General features: G+C 36.3%; 1 protein-coding gene across 6 annotated transcripts in view; it reads left to right on the forward strand.

The window, feature by feature from the left end:
* Nucleotides 1-18,314, forward strand: part of lqf (epsin homolog lqf) — a 39,709-nt gene extending 21,395 nt beyond the window's left edge. For 4 of the 6 annotated variants that reach the window (XM_023159260.2, XM_023159261.2, XM_023159262.2 and 1 more), the window contains 9 exons: nucleotides 6,437-6,652; nucleotides 6,803-6,977; nucleotides 7,039-7,150; nucleotides 7,216-7,254; nucleotides 8,525-8,812; nucleotides 10,784-10,928; nucleotides 10,982-11,277; nucleotides 11,606-11,735; nucleotides 16,292-18,314. In XM_023159260.2, coding sequence (XP_023015028.2) covers nucleotides 6,437-6,652; nucleotides 6,803-6,977; nucleotides 7,039-7,150; nucleotides 7,216-7,254; nucleotides 8,525-8,812; nucleotides 10,784-10,928; nucleotides 10,982-11,277; nucleotides 11,606-11,695 — 1,361 coding nt within the window. In that variant the 3' untranslated portion in view covers nucleotides 11,696-11,735; nucleotides 16,292-18,314. The remainder of the gene's footprint in view (nucleotides 1-6,436; nucleotides 6,653-6,802; nucleotides 6,978-7,038; nucleotides 7,151-7,215; nucleotides 7,255-8,524; nucleotides 8,813-10,783; nucleotides 10,929-10,981; nucleotides 11,278-11,605; nucleotides 11,736-16,291) is intronic. The other 2 variants (XM_023159259.2, XM_023159263.2) reach the window with 2 other exon arrangements.
* Nucleotides 18,315-21,727: the final 3,413 nt, after the last annotated feature.

The raw sequence follows: 21,727 nt of genomic DNA on the forward strand, positions 1-21,727 counted from the left end.
AGACTCAAGAGTGAAAAAAGACAATGCTGACGTAAATATACTATTTGATTGGTTCAAACTCCATGATCCTTTTCCAAATACTACGCAGTTAATATCGATAGCTTCTGGAATTGTTGGAAATGAGCACAGAGCTTACGAAATTGGATTAGAGTCTATGAAGAAGATCACCGACTTATCATTTAATGAAATAAAGTTTGAACGCTCCGAAAAAGTAATGCCGCTTTCCAGTGTTAACAAATCTGTAAAAATAAATGATTGTAAAGTTGCAGTGGATCCATTATTACTCTTGCAAAGAATTACTGTCAGCAAACAATTTGAAAGTAATCTTGAAGAATATCTTCAATATAAATTGAGTCCGTATCCAACAGCTCTATTTGATAATGATGGCATGAGAAAAACAACAAAATCGTCATTGTATGACAACATGAGCCCAATTGATTTTGTTCTCAATGAAAATAATGTGACGTTCATTATTGATGGCGGATTTCTTCTTCATCATGTTGTATGGAGCAGAGAAGATACTTTTTCTATTATTTTTGATAAATACATGAATTACTTACAAAGGCATTACAGTTCCAAAATAATTGTTGTATTTGACGGATATTCAGACTACAGTAAGAACGTAAAAGCTATGGAGCAGCAGAGAAGAACTGCTGCACTTTCAAAAACGTATGAAGTTTGTTTCGATGAAACAATGGTTGTACCAGTTACTCAAGAAAAACTCTTATCAAATCGAAATAACAAAGATAAGTTCATTAATATGTTAATTGAAAAATTACAAGCTGCAAATATTACTACTAAACAAGCCAGAGATGATGCGGATGTTCTTATTGTTGAAACTGCAATTGAAGAATCAAAGTCTAAAAAAACTGCAGTTATAATAGGACAAGATATTGATTTACTTGTCATTTTAATTGGGCGTACACTGTCTTACGAACAAGAAATTTTCTTTAAAAAAGTTGGGAAAGGTAATGTTAAAACGGAGATATACTCGACTAAAAGTTTTTATAATTATCCTCATTCTAAAAAACATATTTTATTTCTGCACGCATTAAGTGGCTGTGACACAACTACTGCGCTTTTTAAAAAGGGAAAAAAATCATTTTTAAAAGTTTTTGAGAAACTGACAAATTTGGATGAACTAGCTGCAGCATTTGAGGAAGAAAATTGTTCGGCCCAGAGATTATTAGAGGGTGGAACTCAAACCTTATTGGCAATCTATAATGCTCCGAAATCTGTGAAAAGTCTCGATCATCTTCATTATATGCATTACGTCAAGCCTACAAAACTTAATAAACCTGTGCAGCTTTCAAATATTCCACCAACAAGTGCAGCTGCTCATCAACATTTCAACCGTGTATATTATCAAGTTCAAACTTGGTTAGGACATGATTTGGAACCCCAGGTATGGGGTTGGGCAATGCGAAACGATTTTCTGGAGCCTATCATGACAATTTTACCACCTGCTCCAGAAGATTTGCTAAATACAATTTTCTGCAACTTCAAGAGTGGTTGTGGTTCGCGATGCGGATGCAAGAAAGCGGGCTTGCAATGCTCTTTAGCTTGTGGCCAATGTAATGGGCAAGCTTGTCTCAATGCTCTACCATATCAGAGCGACATTAACGAACATGGAACCTTTGACCCCGAAATCATGGAAGAACTTGAGACAAATGTCGTTGAAGACGATAATGAAGACCAGTTTGAAATTTACCAGCAGCCAGAAGACGACGATGAAGAGGAAGAAGATGATTAAAATTATAAATTGTAGTTTTTGTACCCTTTATTCCATTTCTTTACTTTCAATAAAAATAAATGTATTCAATGATATTTTTTAATAAAAAGATTAATTCATAATTTATTTGTTTTTTTTTTCATCATGTAAGAAGTTATAAATATTAATTAGGTTAAAATTCAAATATAATTCCTATATTTTCATTAACAATTCTGCAATTACATGGGCAGGTAAGTGTTGTTAAATAAATTAATACTGAATAAAAAGTGGATAAGTTAGGAAAAAATGATAAAATATAATATAATAGTTAATAAAAATTGACAAATATTTATAATAATTGATTTATCGATAGTTCATCAACTATATATGGCGTGTTTTCGACCGGAGGCACCGGTTGACCTGAAGTGATGCTGTGACCGCGTGCTCTCCGCCCTCTATCTCGAAAACGGTTCAACGTATAAAAAATTTTTTTGAACAAAATTTGTAGAGAATTTTGTATTCTACAATATTGATAATAAATACAAATAGCAAAAAACCCGTAGGAAATGAGATATTTCCAAAAAAAGCGCAAAAAACCGATTTTTGTGACCTTTGACCTTGAAATTTAATAGTTGCTTACACCCTACCATATGTAGGTTTTGAGACAACTTTTAGGGTGTCAATATACAAGTATTTACAGACTTACAGCTGGGTATCTCGAATTCCGAGGTGAACTTACTATAATGACTGGACTACAACTTCACAAAGGGTTTTGAGATTCTGCTGGAGCGAGTTATATATCGGCATGTTAGTTGCAATATAAGTATAAGTCAACGCGGTTTTATGAAAAATCGTTCAACGGTCACCAATCTTCTGACTGTAACCCAACATATTGCTGAATCTATTGACAATAGGGCCCAAACTAATGTTATTTACACAGACTTTTCAAGGCCTTCGACAGGCTTGACAATGGCATTCTACTGAACAAACTAGTAGCCTTTGGATTATCTCCATACTTAATCGCACTCTTTTAGTCCTATCTATGGGATCGAAAACAATATGTTCAGCTCAATGGTTTCAAATCTACCGAATATAGTGCTTCTTCCGGTGTTCCACAAGGTTTAAATCTGGGACCGTTACTCTTCAATATCTTCATTAATGATATTGCAGGTGTTATAGATGTGTATTTCCTTTTATATGCCGATGATCTAAAACTATACTGCTTCGTTGAGAACATAGATGATTGTGTGAACCTCTCAGCAAACTTAGGACGGGTTGTAGAATGGTGTTATCGAAATAACTTGTCGCTGAACCCGGATAAATGTAAGGTCATGTCCTACAGTTTGAAAACGAATATCTTGATCTTTGATTATTCAATAGAAAACGTTTCCCTGTTGAGACCAGAAACATTTACCGATCTTGGCGTCACATTTGACACTGCACTATCATTTAATAGGCATATCGACAATGTTGTACCTCCTCCTGTCGTTTGTACGGATTAATTGCTCGTAGCAGTAGGGATTTCAAAGAAACTTCGACCTTAAAAACTTTATTCTATGCTTTCATAAGATCAAAGTTAGAATACGCGTCAGTTGTGTGGAGCCCCTTTCATCAATATCACATTGATAGAATAGAAGCAGTTCAAGGCTGCTAAGCCTAAAAACCGATGGCATTTATCCTCCAATAGGAACAACCCACTCTGAATTGCTACAAAAGCATAACTTTTGCAGTCTCGAAAAAAGGCGTGAATATTATAGTGTTGCACTAACCTATAAAATTATCAAAAGCATAGTTGACTGCTCAACATTACTGAAAAAGTTTAATATTTGCATTCCTATAGTAAAACCAATAATGATTGAGAGTAAAGCGCGTTGTCATATCTAAATTTTACGTTACCAGTTTATAGCAGAATCAAAATATAGTAAGCAGTAGAGTTGTAGGTTATGGCAAATTATAGATAATACACAATACTAGTACGATTAAAAGGTATTATTTATGACAAAAATCAGTAATGAGCTTGTAATGAGTAATACTTATACATTTCCTGATTACTGATCAGTTAAAATTCATTATTTTCTGTATAGTGTTATATATTTATTACAACTAATGGCAACGCTGTACGCAACGATATTTCTGTCTTTGTCACTTTACCGTAACTTCCATCTCATCGTTGCAGTCCTCACTAATGTACTTGCAGCCATGAGGGTATCATTGGTTTGTGAATTATACAGCGTGAATTGTACGTTTTACAGTTAAGTTAGTTAGCAATCGACGTGTTGTGATAACAATTGGTGAAAATAATAGTGCTAATAAGTGTTTAAGCGTTACATAGATATATTTCTACACCGTTCTCAAACTACTCAAAAAATGGGAGACATGGTCGGGCCTTTCACGTCGAAAAAGGTAAAACGGTCGGAGTCTCGGTCAGTAAGAGAAAAACAAATTGTACTGCGAGTATTTCACTGTCTTGAAAGAGATCATCAGCCACCAAAATGACTTTGTGCATATGTGTACCTCCGAATAACCAACCGGGCATTTCTACATCATTAAGTTCCACAATTACAAAAGATAAAGTAGTTGATATATGCTCTGATTATACCGATGTACCAAAATCATCGATTTACAAAATACTAAGAGAAGCAGAAATTCATGGGGACGTACAAACGCCAAAAACTAGTAGCGGACGAAAAAAAATCACAGTTGATGAAGAAGCCAAAACCAGTATACGCAGAACTATTTACAGTTTCTTTTTCAGAAATGAGCTGCCCACACTACAAATAGTTCTGGAGGCACTTAGCGATCATGAATTGGTCCCAAAAATGGGTAAAGAAACTTTTAGGAAACTTGTACACGAAATGAAATTTACGTACGGAAAAGTTGACAGGAAAAGCATTCTCATTGAACGTCAAGAAATAATAGCATGGAGAAGAAACTATCTAAGAAAAATTGACGAATTTCGGAAGCTCAAAAAAAATTGTACTTCATGGGCGAGACATGGGTTAACCAAGGACATACGGTCAAAAAAGTATGGCAGGATGGTAATATAACAAGTGCACGACAAGCCTTCATTGAAGGTTTGTCAGTTGGGTTAAAACAGCCATCCTGGAAAAGGTAGTCATCTGATAGTTACGCATATAGGAAGCGACAGTGGATTTTTACCAAATGGTGAATTAATATTTAAATCTAAGAAAACAGGCGACTATCATGAAGAGATGAATGCGGAGGTGTTTGAAAAATGGTTTGAAGTCATCATTCAATTTGTGGAACCTAGGTCTGTCATCGTCATGGACAATGCCCCATACCATAGTTGACATTTAGAACCATTACCGAAACAATTATGGAAAAAAGCAGCAATTCAAGAATGGTTAATTAATAAGAACATCCAATATAACAAAGATAGTTTAAAGGCAGAACTACTTCAGCTAACAAAATTACACACAGACAAATATAAAAAATTCGCAGTGGATGAAATGGCGTTAAGTCGTGGAATTACAGTTTTAAGGTTACCACCATACCACTGCGAATTAAACCCAATAGAATTAATCTGGGCGCAAGTAAAAGGATATGTGGCACGAGAAAACAGAACATTTAAATTAGTGGACGTGCAACATCACCTACAAGAAGCTATTCGAACTGTTTCTACAGAAGACTGGAAAAAATGCATGCAGCATGTTTTAAAAGAGGAGCAAAAAATGTGGGACGTAGACAACCGAATTGAACACAATATTGAACCAATCATAATTCACTTTGATGATAGCGGTAGCAACAGTGACGAATCTGAGGTTGAAGATTAGACGAAAATTTGTACATTTACATTATATTCTATTATTAAAAATTTGTAATTTGTATTTTCTAGTACCTCTGACGATGAGTTTAAGTTACTCGAAAGCTTGAGAATAGTTATAAAGAGTTCACTTATCAATTGCTGCAACCCAATAGTAAAAAAAAGTTATATATATTGTGTTTTTTATTAATATTGTTAATTTATTTGGTACCTACTATAATTACCACGATTATTACTCCGTTTTCATAAGGCCCACCTAATAACTACAACGATTAGGTAAATTACGATATTGCAAAGTTTTAATGAAATAAATAAAAAATGTGTATGAATATTTTAACTAATTGTACTAAGAATTTTTCTTTCATTCTCAACCCTCTCAAAAATTAATAAGCACGCCCCCGATTTGCTGTCAACTGGGCTTACTTCTACTCTCAATCATTATTGGTTTTAGTATAGAATCTGTTCCAGACACCCGAGTACTTTCTATATAAAAACATCTCGAACAAATGTTCTGGAGAATTTTCCGATCCATACCATGTGTAAAGTGACAAATTCTGTTATAATAAATATAAAATGTGTAGTCTTTATAGTCACTTGTTTGTATTGTTTGTTGTGTTTATATGCTTTACAGTCACTTGTTTGTGATGTATGTTATTTCCTGCTCTGTAATTGGGCTATGTCCTGTAGAGTATTGTATTACAAATAAATAAAAATAGAAGAGGACCTAAAATCAAGCCTTGTGGAACACCGCGATTTATCTCCAATGGACTCGGAATTTTGTTGAATTCCGACTTCAAAGTCGGAATTTCACATTGCCTTGATTAAATTTTAATTATGTTTAGATTTTAAATCAAGAACTTCGCGGTATTTTCAAACCAAATGTCTATTGTTTATCAAAATATAATTTTTCGACTTGCTATACCACCAAGATTTTTTTTTAGGCAAAGATCAAGGACTGAACGTAAGGGAGAAAGCCAAGCAACTGGTCAATTTATTAAAAGATGACGAGAGACTGAAAAACGAGCGAGCGCGAGCCTTGAAGGCGAAAGAACGCTTCGCCCAGAGCGCCAGCGGTTTCGGAAGCGACGGAGGCCTGGACACCCCCAGCAGCCCGAAATTCCCCGCGCTGCGGGGCGACTGGAGCAGCAGAGATACAAGTAAGAACGATAACGATCTTGAAGCGACTGCTTGCTTGATAGGTACCTCGACGGAGATTGAATTACATATGGCAATATCCGTCGAGGTATTAGCCAGGTGATTTCCGAGTACTGTGCACGTTCCTAAGAGATTTTTCTCGTGATTTTCAGTAGATTTGCCGAGAGAAATAGAAATTGCTAGGCCTCAAACGGCGGGCGAGGAAGAACTACAACTTCAGCTCGCGCTAGCAATGTCTCGAGAAGAGGCGGAGCAGGAGGAGCAGAAGAGGAAATCCGACGACGTCCGCCTGCAGTTGGCATTGAGCCAAAGTCAGCAGGATTTCAAGTAGGTTTTTCCTGTTTGGTGTTTCAGAATTTTGTGAGATGATTTTTTTTCAACTGTTTAGGAGTACGCAGCAGGATAAGTCACAGAGCCACATGGTGGATTTGTTGGATGTGAATTTGGTAGATGCGTCGCGGGCTGATCCTTGGGGAATGCCTCAACCTCCGAGGCCCCAGGTGAGTTCTCATTGTGCTTCGATTATTCTTTGAGGTTTTCGATTAAATTTTCTTGTGTTTTCCAGTCTTTGGATCTGAATATATTCGGGTTCTACCCGTCTACGGTATGTTAGAAAAGTGGATAAATTTGTTTAGATTGCTAGAAAGGTGCTGAAGCTTAGCGTTGACTTTTTCATGTATAATATTGTTAGGCTTGGTTTGTTGTTTTTTATATTAATCTTCTGCTACCATAACTACTAAATTTGTTTTCAATATGTATCAGGTCAAAAATATGGAATCAACAGATACAGAACAATCTCTAAGTGCAACTTATAAAATGACAACTTTTGACCGAACTTTTTGTGTGAGAAATGAGTGATTTGTTGTTATACCTAAACTAAAACCGATTTTCATTTTTTTTTAATACTTTAACGAAGCTTCTTATTGTTAGCTAATTCAATTTTTATTAATCAAGTAAAGGCAATTTGCCCTAGATGCTGAGGCAATAAATTCAAGGAATAATGAGAAGAAGATTTCAGTAGCTAATTCCTCACGGTTCTTAACCTCGCCGTGATGTCGGGGATGTCCGAAAATTTGATGATAGCTGCTGTTCAAGGGGTTGTAGACTGAGCATACGTAAAGACAGATATATCTCTCACATTTGGACAAACGGACCACAATAAAATTTATAGCACTGTGCCTGCATTCAACCTTTATGCAAATTGGGAAAGTCGATGATAGTCCCTGATTTCTTCTTTAAGAATTGAATTTTGTTCCAAGATGTAACCAAGAATATGAAAAATAATGCATTAACTGATGATGAAATACAGACAAATTTGAATTTCGACCCTCTTTGTATATCATTTAGATCGAGCTTTGATTCTGTCACTTACTGTGTACCTATGTGTTGATTAGTCTGACTAGTATAAAATTACAAAAAACCCTCAATAGAAAATTTGTTTTTTCTGAAGCACGCGCAATGTTTTTTTTTTCTACGAAAGTGTGCTCGTTCTGGTCGACTTACCAGAGGCTGTCCTTATTGTCCATATTGATATTAATAGTATGAATCAACCAAGCTCATAATAATTTCATTCCTCCAATTTTATTTAAAAATTCAAGGCTGAATAGCCCTAGAAGCTGGGGGTAATATCGAATTGGAAAAATAAGAAGAAGAAGAAAAATAATTATGTATACATTTCTTCGTTTTCCCGGCTATTGGCCTTGTCTATCAGAGACATCCGACCAACTCAATAGCTACGCTATTGAGATTGTTCGGTAGGTGGACTTCTTTTTTTAAATTCATATCGAGCCAAATGGAAATAAGCAATTTGGATTATCTCAATTATTTCAACCCGAATTCAATAGTAAAATATAAATATTCTAATTTTTTGGCAGTCATCTCCTTGGCATCCGTCATCTGTACCCTCTCCCCCCGACGTTCCCACTCTAGCCGACCCGTGGGCCCCTCCTGGTGGTGGAGCCTCTTCGCAGAGGCCGGATCCTTGGGGGCCGCTTCCCGTAGCCGCCGCTTCCCCGGTGCCTCTCTCGGGGGCAACGCATTCGACGCCCGCCAAGCACGACCCCTGGTCTCCGACTAGCCAGAGCTCCACCGATTTGGATGAGTTCGATGTGATCACCAACAGGAACAGAACGGCTTCGCCGAAGACGAATGGGGCCAGTGAGGTGAGTACGAGCTTGGGGAATGGGGGAGTTCTGTATGAATAGCTAAGCTCAATTTATTTGTTCTGGATAGAGCGTGACTTATATATATGTAACAATAGTTTTTTCTACTTGCTGCAGAAGCCATGTGGCGTGTAGGTCAAAAAGTGTAATTTAACAAGCTTGTGATCATCCCCAACGAACTTTTTGACATAAATTTTGTTGAAATAACAAATAGAATATTTAGTGGGAATCTCGCTACAAACTTACTTTTTGTTAGTATATGAGCTATGCTGGTTCTGGATCAAAATCCCATGCTTTTTGTTATGGAGCTTCATTTTGCAAAATTTCAACCATTTCAAGGTCATTTGAACTGGCCGGCGGGGAATAGGGGTTTAATAGAAGTGATGATAATAATAATAATTTTAAAACATAAAATAAATGAACAGTAAGACCTGAAACGACTCCGAACGGAATCTTGTGTACATTCAATCCGATTTGTAATACAGATAAACGTCGGTCAGCCAGTCAGAATGGAAGGAAGAAATATCGGTTGGGTGGTTGTGTTAGATGAAATTGAACTCGAGAATGGGGTTGAATGACGATTATAACAATCAAAACGGCATTTCCTCATGGTGCTTGCTTAATTAACGAAACGGCTGTTATAATTCAATATAGTATTTCCAATACCAATTGGAACAGCACAGATAAGGAATTCCCGCCTCGACATAGGCGTCGGCATATTATTTTTCAGTGTTAGTTTTTCAGTTACTTATTCTTACAATCATAGCAATTGATCTCCCCATGAAAAAGTTATCTCAACTGAATTTTTCCACCATGGGTAATTGTGAAAAACTTCGAAATTTAAGGTAGTTGATTTCCGAGTTGAAAACTCTAAAATACAATGAAAACACAAATAATCACACCGAATTCTCGTCAAACATATATTTACAAAATAATAGAAGCCAACAAAATTGCTAGAAAAATCAAAATTCTTCTTCGCTATATTCGGATGAGGTGGAATCATCATCGGGTTGAATAACTATCGGAATTTGTCAACAATAGATTAAAAAGCGGACAAATTAATTTGCAGGCAGTGGTTCCACTAGTTTATTACCGAAAAATCAATTAGGATAATCATCATTTAACAAACAAAGTCCACATTGGACCAAAAAACTTTAGGTATATAAACAGCTAACCCTTCTCTTTAGATTCAGTATCAGTTTACTTCTCCTGAAGATGCTAACCTTGTTAGCGAAACGCGCGTCGAGTGCAAAAATATCAGTTTGGTGTTAGGGTAATTGATCTCTAGAAAAAGTTTTCAAAAATTGGTTTGCAAAACAACGAACGTTTACTAACTATCTGGGCGACTAGGGGCCACAGGCAAGAAATGTTTATGACTGTACTCTTATTTTTATTGCCGTTCCAATAGGGAATGGATAGACTCTTCCCTCGTATAATATTCTTCTCTGACAATAAATTCTGTATTCCTTTTCCTTAGAGCCTTTTTGACAAGCCAGCTTTCAGTATAAATACCTACTCCAAATCCCAATATACTCAAAGTCCCTCCCACGACAAATAATGATTTAATAGTCGTTTCAAGTCTTACTGTTGATTTTTTTCATGTTTTAGAATTGTTGTTATATTCATTTTTATTCGACCCTCATGTCCAAGTTCAATTTTATCTTATGCGACCGCCCAAACGATATTTATTCACTTCATTTTGATGGCCGAGTACTTTCCTCGCCGACCAATTTGAATGACCTTGAAATGGTTGAAATTTTGCAAAATGAAGCACCCTAAAAGAAAGCATAGGATTTTGAGCCAGAACCAGCATAGCTCATATACTTTTTTTTCATTGATTTTCGCACCGCCAGGCAATGGTCTTCAGTTTTCTGTGAGTTGGAATTTTGTAACAAAATCTGAATGTCACCTATTTCCCCCAAATAGGGGAGTCTGAACTAATTCTGACGTCAGTCTAAACAATCATTACAGGTACGAGTTTCTGATCCTTTCGAGTTGAATCTGTTAGGAGACGTATTGCCTCAGGACGACGGAGCGATGGCTGCCGCTAAGAAGACTCCTCTGAGTTTTCTAGGAGAAAACTCTGCCTTGGTCAATTTAGATAATTTAGTGACAAGTGAGTAAACCGAATAAATTATCCGCATTTTCGCTGAATAATCGCCTTTTCAGGTAAACCGGCAAACCCAACTCTGCTCGCTAACCCCTTCTCCGATCCCGCTGCTGCTGCAAGTCCTTCGAGGCCTGTCTTCAACACTCCGCCTCCGAAACCTTCCATCAACGAAATCAAGCAGCAGACGTTCGCCCCTTTCGTCGCCCCGTCAGCGACTACTGCGGGCTTCGTCCCTCCGCCGATAGGTTTGAATCCGACAGTACCGTCCTCTTTCGGGGGTTTCCCCCAACAACAGGTTGGCCAACCGTTCGGTGGTAGCAACGGCAGTGCCTTCGGAGCCGTAAATGTCACGCAGGTGAGATTCTAAAGTGTGATTTCCATTGCGTTATACTTACTCAGATGTACCCTTTTTTATTACTACATGCTCTGAACAGTGAGTTAATTGGCCTTATGCCTTGGGGACTGAGGTCATGCATGAAAAAGAAGAAGAGAAACGAATTGGCCTTTCCAAGCAACAACCGACTAGACCATATTTTTCAGTCTATCAAAGTTCTTCCTTGCTTTTATTCTGATTCTTCCTAATCTAGAAATAGTGATGAGAAAGTTTTGTTATTCTTTAGTGCAAAGTTAATTAGCATTATGCGAATAAAATAGTAATATATGCTTTCTGTATTCTTTCCCAGGATCCTTGGGCGCCTGTTCCTAGTATGAATGGTACCAATTCACCTTGGATGACGAAGCCTAGCGAACCTGCTAATCCTTTCTTGTCCTAACATAGCGCTGGGTGCAGATTGGTGTTCCAGTCGATAAGTGGTGAGTTGATAAGTGAATTATCACGAATTGTGAAAAAATGTTTTCTTTACTCGGGAAAAAGTTACTTAAATTGTCGCTCATTTATATGAGACTCCATGGGAGTGGTATATTTTAGGTGAAGTACGAAAAATAAAATTTGTAAATTATAATCTAGTTTTTTTTTTAACGTTGATACTGGAACATAACACTTTTTGTTCAAATATCATGTTCTTTCAGACATATTCATTGTGATTGTACAAAAATATTTAAATGGTTCCTGATATAGATGAGAAGAAAAGATTTGGATGGCCTCGACCATTTGGGTCATCAACCAAGTTGTTAATAACTTCAATCTTTGTAGTAGTGGATTTCTGTGATTTAGACAGAACATGATCAGACTTAGAAATATATACAGTGTGACCCATTTAAAATGGAACCACCCCCTGTAGAATGTGCATTTTTCAATCAATCTCAATTTTGTTTTCTATTGAAATATTAAGCATGAAAAACTGTATCTTGACACTAACTTTCACAATTTTAGTTTCATTTCCAAGGCACTCTATGGTATTTTTTGTTTGTCAAAAACGGCAAAAGTTTATTAGGCAATTTTTGTTTTCAAATTTGACTACACCACTGGATTCGTAGTCGTTATGAATCAAAACTGTCAAATTTTCATTAAAAAATATTTGTTAACAACGAAGTTACAACAACTTAAATTTTGGAAACAAAGTATTTGTTTGTAATTTTTATTCAGATTATAGACATATTTGAGATCTGACAACACTGTCATCACCAAGTAGAACACCAGTGAATTTGTACAGTGAAAATCCGAAGTCAACAGCTCAATGCGTTCTACAGTTATAACTCCTGAAAATATGGTAATGTGAGAGATTTGTGGTGCAAGCGTTTTGTAATAAAAATCTGACTACGCCACTGGATTTGTGGATAATATTCCCTTAAAATCATTCATTTGAGTGTAGGGTACGAGAAGTGAAAATTAAAATAAAAATTGAATAATTGAATAACAGAAAATTAAAAGTTCATTTTCAAGTTACGCAGTAGTAGACCAAGTTCAGAATCTCATGTCATGGGATCTCCCAATTGCGCTTTTACCAAATCTTGATAGAATCTTGAAGTATTAATGGTCATACTTGTAAGCTTTTTGGAAGTTTCCCAATAATAAATAATAGTACTTTTGTAACAGCGCACCTGGAAAATCACATTTTATGAGATTCTGAACTTACTCACCTTCTTCTATAGCTGATGAAAACAAAATGTATACAAACAAGTTTCAAAGTATTTATTCAACAATTAATTGCCATTAAGAAAAAACTGATACTAAAATAAACATTGATTTAAAACTAAACATTCAAATTTTTGTGGCTTCTACCAAACCTCCATTAAGTTCAATACATTTATCGTATCTCTTCCGAATATTGTTTACACTATTTCTTATTTGTTGAACTGTAATTTCGGCACAAGCTTGTCGTATCCTTTGCATGAGTTCAGCTCGATTCGTTGGTCTTGTTCTGTATACTTTTTGTGTCAGAATACCCCACAGAAAAAAGTCTAATATTGTTAGATCAGGCGATCTAGGTGGCCATTCAATTAAGTCACTACCTCGTCCTATCCAATGATTTGGAAACTGGTTATTTAGCCACTCTTTAACAATCCTCGAATTGTGCACGGAACAGCCGTCGAGCTGAAAATATAAATTTACTTGTTCCGCAAGAGGCATTTCATCTATTTCGTCCGATAATTAGTTATTTAGAAATTCCAAAAAATTTTGCCCGTTTATGTTTCCATCAAAAAAATATGGACCTATTATTCTATTTTGTACTATACCACACCAAACGTTAACTTTTTCGGAATATTGACTTTTACAATTTATGATCCAGTGCGGATTTTCCGTAGCCCAATACCGAGCATTTTGCGATGAAACTACCCCATTGGTGCTGAAAGAAGCTTCATCACTAAACATTATGCAGTTTAAAAAAATTTCTTGTATTCAGGTACTCGCCTTGTGCCCACAAACAAAATTCCATACGTTTCACTTCATCACCTGCCTTTAAAGAGTGAAGAAATTTAGGTTTAAATGCTCTCATTTTGTTTTGTTTAGGACATCGTCGAATAGTCTCTCTCGGTAAGTTTAAATCCAAACTGGCGACTCGTAAACTTCTGTTTGGGTGGTTTCTAAAATAATCTAAAACAGCACCTTCGTTTAAATTTCTTCTTCGGTGATTATTTTTTAAAATATGTTTGCTGACTGCACCGGTTTCTTTAAATGTTTTGTTAATTTTACTGACGGTGCTTCTGTCAATGGGAAGTCGATTTGGATGTCTGTGATTAAATATCCTAGCTGCTTCTCTTTCACTATGATAATTGTCCCCAGAAATTCTCACAATTTCAATTCTTTCTTCTAATGATAATTGCAAAGCCATTATTAAATGCACGTAACTAACAACTATTATTTTATTTATGATTAACTGTCAAAATCACAGCCTACTGTTGATTTATTATAAAACCTTTGCATAATGAGTTCAGCTTCCTCAAATTATTGATATCTCCTCTAAAAGATTGTTTTAGCTGAGTTATGAAGAATTTACAGGGAACAATTTTGTCCTGCTCTCTGTTTTATTATTGAATAAATGATTTCCATGCTTTAAATCAATTTGATTTTAGCGGCTATGCGAAAGAATGTACTAAGTACTGCATAACTTGAAAATGAATTTTTAATTTTCTGTTATTCTAGAATACACTTCTCGTAACCTACACTCGAATGATTTTAAGCAGTGATGTTTTTCGGGAACGAAAAATTGTGTCAATAGAAAAATGAAAATTGTACTAAATTACGTTTAATTGTACTGCACTATGTAATATCATGGAATATCATAATAATATAAGTGTTCTGTGAATTTATGATCATATTATGAATATATGAATCATAATACAGGGGTGGGTGGAATTTTCATATCAAAACATGTACATAACACTTTTTTCAAATCGTCCTTTTTCTTGCATAATTTATTTTTCACATGATCTGAAAATAAGGCATCCAGAACCAGTGCACAATCAAAAAATAAAATGGAGATATTGCACAAATTATGCCAGGCAAAAGTGAATGAAAGACAAAAACCCTCAACACTGTCAAGTTGACACTTAACACTGTTGACAGTGTCAACAAAACATCATTTTATTATGTTCATGGGTCATGGCCCATGGGGTCTGTTGTCGAGATCGTGCGTTTGACAAAGTATCGACAGAATGAAATACAGCGATATAAAATACGTATGCTGGACTGCGATACATCATCTTCATATTAATTCATAACTCGAGACTATTGTCTATCTGTCAAATGTCGAATAAAAATTTTATTTTTTAGAAAAAGAAAGCAAAATTGTACTAAAATGGCGAAAGAGGTACTGCCGTACTGCATTTAGTTCGATTGTACTAGATTCAGTACAATTGTACTGCACGTAACATCACTGATTTTAAGGGAATATTATCCACAAATCCAGTGGCGTAGTCAGATTTTTATTACAAAACGCTTGCACCACAAATCTCTCACATTGAGCTGTTGACTTCGGATTTTCACTGTACAAATTCACTGGTGTTCTACTTGGTGATGACAGTGTTGTCAGATCTCAAATATGTCTATAATCTGAATAAAAATTACAAACAAATACTTTGTTTCCAAAATTTAAGTTGTTGTAACTTCGTTGTTAACAAATATTTTTTAATGAAAATTTGACAGTTTTGATTTATAACGACTACGAATCCAGTGGTGTAGTCAAATTTGAAAACAAAAATTGCCTAATAAACTTTTGCCGTTTTTGACAAACAAAAAAAACATAGACTGCCTTGGAAATGAAACTAAAATTGTGAAAGTTAGTGTCAAGATACAGTTTTTCATGCTTAATATTTCAATAAAAAAAAATTGAGATTGATTGAAAAATGCACATTCTACAGGGGTGGTTCCATTTTAAATGGGTCACACTGTATGATAGTAAAATGTTCACTGTAAACACCAAATTTGCTAAACGATTGTTTTATTGTGATCTTAGAGAAACTGAAGAACAGTTTTCAAAACTACTAATATTCGTATGTTTATGACTACATTTTCTCATGACCTGATTCAGGTAAGCCCTGAATTTGTCATTTGAATTTTAAAATATAGATGTCGCCCACTGTGTGGTCCTCCTGATGGATTTGGATATCTTCTTCTTCTCTTTTTTTATGGTCTTTGCTTCCGTTCGGCATGGTAGACCATTCGTGTGGTTTTGTCTCTCAGAATTAGTAAACACAAACTAAGCATATTATTATTCTATAGAATAATTCGAAAGAAAGAGGGATTTAAGGCAATAACTCTTGTTTGAAGTTATGTTAAATTGCAATCTAGACTCCGACAAGAAGAAGTGGCATGTACTGTTAGGATTATTAACCATGAAATGAGGAAATTTGAAATAGTTGGAATTGATTCATATCTCTTACAGTCAATTACTTAAACAAATAGTTCATAGTATGGGCTATGAAATGTTTTTGCCAGTCTGTATTTTCAATGAGGTTTTTTTTTTCAGGATCTGGGATTAATTTCACCCTGATAAAAAGGATGAAGACGGCTGGTGCAAAATATAATAGTTGCTTTTTATGTTTGATAACACTTTTTACCGAGGATTTCTCATACAATTTGGATGTTTTTCAAATGCGACATATACATATATATTTTTATAATGGATGGAGTGCTTTGCTTGCGGAAGCGTCTCGTATGTTCGTTTTTTAATTGGATATTTGCTCATTTACCTTGTATTTTTTACGAGAGACTTCCTGCAGATATATATATTATACACATATCTATATTTATATTGAATTCGTTATTGGGAAATACATTTATTTTGATTGTTTGACGCTTGCTATCGGTGTTCAAATCACTGAACAGACTGAGCTTGCGCGGATATATTAAATGTTTGAGCACGCATTAAACGGCATGGGGTCGAAGCGAGATGTGAATCTGTGGGTGATGGCTAAAGCTAGGCTACGGTAGGTGTGGATCGATCTTTCAAATACTCTTTTCTATATAATTTACAAACCACAATTGTTTTTTTGTGATGGGCAGACTCAGGTTTATAATTTGTTTGAGACGTGTTTTATTCGAAAGTAATTTTTTGTCAGAGGGAAGTCTTATCTGCTTTCACATTTCATTCTCGAGGCATCGTTCACTCTCATTGTAGCTCTGAAGCTTAGACATCAACTTCACTCTCGGTCACTGCTCGTGTTTTGAGGAATTGTTATGAATTTTTGCGCTTGAAAAATATATTTTGAATGAAGAACTTTTACTGCGAAGTTGAGTACAGAAGATGTTTTCATGGGGTGTCGAAGGGATGGATGTTGGATTCAAAAAAAAATGAATAGTTGAATAACTTTTTCATTTCAATGGTATTATGGAAGTGTTCGATAATCCTTTGTAGTTTTGTGGAATGTTTTGCCAGCTCACATAATGGGGAATGTTCCTCCTGACGAAAATCAAGTAGTTTTGATGAAAGAACTCTAAAACAACGCATTTCAAACTTATCATTTCAACCTTTTTCTTTGAAAAATTATTTAAATACTTAAAAAAGAGGAATGAAATGATGCATTCAACATTTAAAGGGATTCGTTTCTATTTCACCATTTGGCAACATTGGTTATAGCTAAAAAAGGACAATGAATCTGTTACCTGAATGAGAGAAACAAAGATGACATATTTCAGAGGCGTGCTGTTCTCTTTACTTATGTTCCGAGTTCCGAGACGTTCTGTGACACATGCCATTTTGTGCATCTAACCTATCTTCCTCTATATAAATAAATAACAAAACAACTGTTGTTTATGTGGCTTGTGGCGGTTGTATCGAACTATAATTCATATTTTGCCTTAATTGTTGATTTATAAAGATAATTTTCCTTTTTTAAAGTAGAATATCTAGGTAACCTGAACTCCGATCTAACATTCTAGGCGCTGTTGCCAATATGTGAATTAGAAACAAATCCCTTTAAAAATTAAAGCCCAACATTTGAAATATCAATTTGAATACTTTTCGAAGTGAATTTGAAAAACTCATGAATTAAACTCGACTTTATTTTGTTCAAACTTGCATTTGATGTAATAACCCAAATTGAGGAACATTCCCCATTCATGAGGAGTAAAACGAATATCTATTTTCTCAAGTTTTTTTGGCGTGTTTTATTTTTTAGCATAAGGAACAATCATCTTATATTGTTAAGTTCTGGACAGTATTTAATTGTGAAATAGGTTTTTCTTGTACATTATGAAACATATGATTTAGCAGCTAGGTTATCTTGGAGTAATATATTGTTGTGTATTTTTAATTATCTTATTTTGTACATACCTCCTGGAGCTGATCAGGATTTCACTAATAAATCAATACCAGTTATCGATTTTTAACACTTAAGACAACTTGTATATAGCATGATTAAACAAGTAGATATTGAACTTTTGTATTATAAAAAAGGGATCCTCTTTGACAGGATGTTATTGGATTCATGGTATCGTGATAGCTATTTTCACTTACATTGATAAAACAAAATATAAAATTTTGAACAGTTCGAGTAGTTTTGGCTTTCATTACCTTTCCATTTGTTTGATAGACAAAAGAAATGTGAAATAGTGAAGAGGGTGATACTTCGATACAAATTGGGTGCCACCAAACTCAACTTTTCAATTAGAGCTTTTGTGTTCGATCCCCCCTCAAATCAAGACTTGAGAATGGTCTAACAAACCGAAACTGGTTAGGTTAGGTTAGGTCAAAAGTGAGTGGGTTTATTCGACCCACCACCGCAACCCGCAAAGGTTTATTGTGGCTCACAACTATTCACACTCGGCCAAACAAACCCAGCTTCTTAACGAAGCCGATTAGTTTGTGCTTTGCTGTTTCATCGTTGATGAGGTAGTCGGATAGTCAAGGTGCAAGATTCTCACCCTGATACCCGCGACAACCTTCCCATATGAGGGTTTTTGCACGTCAGCTACACCTGACGATGCCTTAGATTCACCGTTTGTTTGAAGGTGATTGACAATGTTTCATGATGAATTTCACTAGTTCGGACTTCCATTGTCTACTATATAAAATGATTTGAAATCCCTGATACAACTAAAAAAGAATAATTAAAAATGAATAGCTGAAAATAACAATTATATTAAGCAAAAATAAACCTGAATTGAAATAATAGTGAAATAACCTACAAGTAAAAATATAACAATTGAATAAATAAAAATGAAGGAATGAAAAAAGAAAATAAAAATAAAAAGTGGAGAGATTCCAAGTCACGTTAGTTCACGACGTTTCGATTGTTAGTATCTACAATCATCTTCGGGTGATGACTGGACTGATTCCTCCGAGAGATAACTATTTATAGGTCGTTCAAATACTTTCACTTATCCCTGCTTTCCATTTTCCGCTTCACTGGTTCCGTGGGGATGACCGTTTTGGCGGGAGTTGGCCATTTTTCGCTTGATTATGGGTTTTCATATGTTACGTATTTTTACGCTGGCCTGGACAACATGTATGCGGCTTCCTTGAATTTTCTCCTAAATCAATGTTCCTCTCTGTGCAAGATCTCAGCTTGGGACCACTCGATGTTGTGTTGATGGGTCCAAACATGGTCTGCTATTCCTGATTTGCTGGTTTCCCCTCGCTGTGTGTGCTTCTTGTGCTCGGCAATGCGAACATTCAATGGCCTCTTAGTTTCACCAATATAGGATTTTCCGCACTCACAGCGGTAAATGCAATTCTTGGAATCGCAGTCCGCGTTTGGGGGCCTGGTTTTCGTGAGGCTGCTACGGATAGTGTTTCCGGATCTGAAACAGGTTCTGATGTTGTACTTGGAACCAATTCTTCTTATCCTCTCCGATAATCCTCTGATGTAGGGAAGTGCAAGCACTGGTTGTGACGGCTTCTCTTCCTTGCGAGGCTCCTGCTGTCTTTCAGCCAAAGTCTTTTCTACCATCGCTTTGGAGTAGCCATTCCGTTGAAGATCATTTTTGATGATGTCTAGTTCCTTTTCGAGACCTTCCTTTGTATTACAGAGCTCAAAAGCATGGTCTAATAGAATCTTGATGATTCCTCTTTTTGTCGATTGATGGTGGTTGGATTCGTGGTTCAGATACTGTCCCGTATGAGTGGGTTTTCGGTATACAGATGTTTCCCACTTAGTGTCGGTCCTCTTCACCAAAACATCTAAGAATGGCAATTCGTTGTGGATTTCCTTCTCCATTGTGAAAGTGATGGAAGGTCTCACGCTGTTGATGTGTTTCAGGAAGGCGTCTAGTTCAGTATTCCCATGGTTCCATATTATGAAGGTGTCGTCAACATATCTCAACCAGACTCGAGGTTTCTTGTGAGCTTCTTCAATGGTCAGAGTTTCAAACCACTCCATATATATGTTGGCTATGACTGGTGGAAGTGGCGATTCCATTGGCAGTCCCTCATCTTGTGTAAAGAATTCGTCCTTCAGTTGGAAATAACAGCCAACATATATATGGAGTGGTTTGAAACTCTGGCTATTGAAGAAGCCCACAAGAAACCTCGAGTCTGGTTGAGATATGTTGACGACACCTTCATAATATGGAACCATGGGAATACTGAACTGGACGCCTTCCTGAAACACATCAACAGCGTGAGACCTTCCATCACTTTCACAATGGAGAAGGAAATCCACAACGAATTGCCATTCTTAGACGTTTTGGTGAAGAGGACCGACACTAAGTGGGAAACATCTGTATACCGAAAACCCACTCATACGGGACAGTATCTGAACCACGAATCCAACCACCATCAATCGACTAAAAGAGGAATCATCAAGACTCTATTAGACCATGCTTTTGGGCTCTGTAATACAAAAGAAGGTCTCGAGACGGAACTAGACATCATCAAAAATGATATTCAGCGGAATGGCTACTCCAAAGCGATGGTAGAAAAGACTTTGGCTAAAAGACACCAGGAGCCTTGCAAAGAAGAGAAGCCGTCACAACCAGTGCTTGCACTTAGCTACATCAGAGGATTATCGGAGAGGATAAGAAGAATTGGTTCCAAGTACAACATCAGAACCTGTTTCAGATCCGGTAACACTATCCGTAGCAGCCTCACGAAAACCAGGCCCCAAACGCGGACTGCGATTCCAAGAATTGCATTTACCGGATACCCTGTGAGTGCGGAAAATCCTATATTGGTGAAACTAAGAGGCCATTGAATGTTCGCATTGCCGAGCACAAGAAGCACACACAGCGAGGGGAAACCTGCAAATCAGGAATAGCAGACCATGTTTGGACCCATCAACACAACATCGAGTGGTCCCAAGCTGAGATCTTGCACAGAGAGGAACATTGGTTTAGGCGAAAATTCAAGGAAGCCGCATACATGTTGTCCAACAACGTATTCAGCCAAGCCAGCGTAGAAATACGCAACATATGGAAACCCATCATCAAACGAAAATTGGCCAACTCCCGCCAAAACGGTCATCTCCCACGGAACCAGTGAAGCGGAAAATGGAAAGCGGAGATAACCGAAAGTGCTCGAACGACCTATAAATAGTCATCTCTCGGAGGAATCAGCCCAGTCATCACCCGAATACGATTCTAGATACTAAAAATCGAAACGTCGTGAACTAACGTGACTTGGAAACTCTACACTTTTTATTATTTTCTTTTTCATTCATTCATTTTTATTTTTTCAATTATTATATTTTTACTTGTAGGTTATTTCACTATTATTTCATTTCAGGTTTATTTTTGCTTAATAGAATTGTTATTTTCAGCTATTCATTTTTAATTATTCTTTTTTACTTGTTTCAGGGATTTCAAATCATTTTATATAGTAGACAATGGAAGTCCGAACTAGTGAAATTCGCCTTAGATTCAACCGTGCAGGGCTTTTTCGCCTCTGGTTTTAGTGAATCATCACTAGAGCACAAACGTTTGCTGACCTGCTCGTGGGGGGACGTGCTCTTTCATTCAAAAATAA

Source organism: Leptinotarsa decemlineata, unplaced genomic scaffold (assembly GCF_025532065.1).
Source record: "Leptinotarsa decemlineata unplaced genomic scaffold, Ldec_3_MD MMD2_P_RNA_scaffold_2, whole genome shotgun sequence".
NCBI lineage: Eukaryota > Metazoa > Arthropoda > Insecta > Coleoptera > Chrysomelidae > Leptinotarsa > Leptinotarsa decemlineata.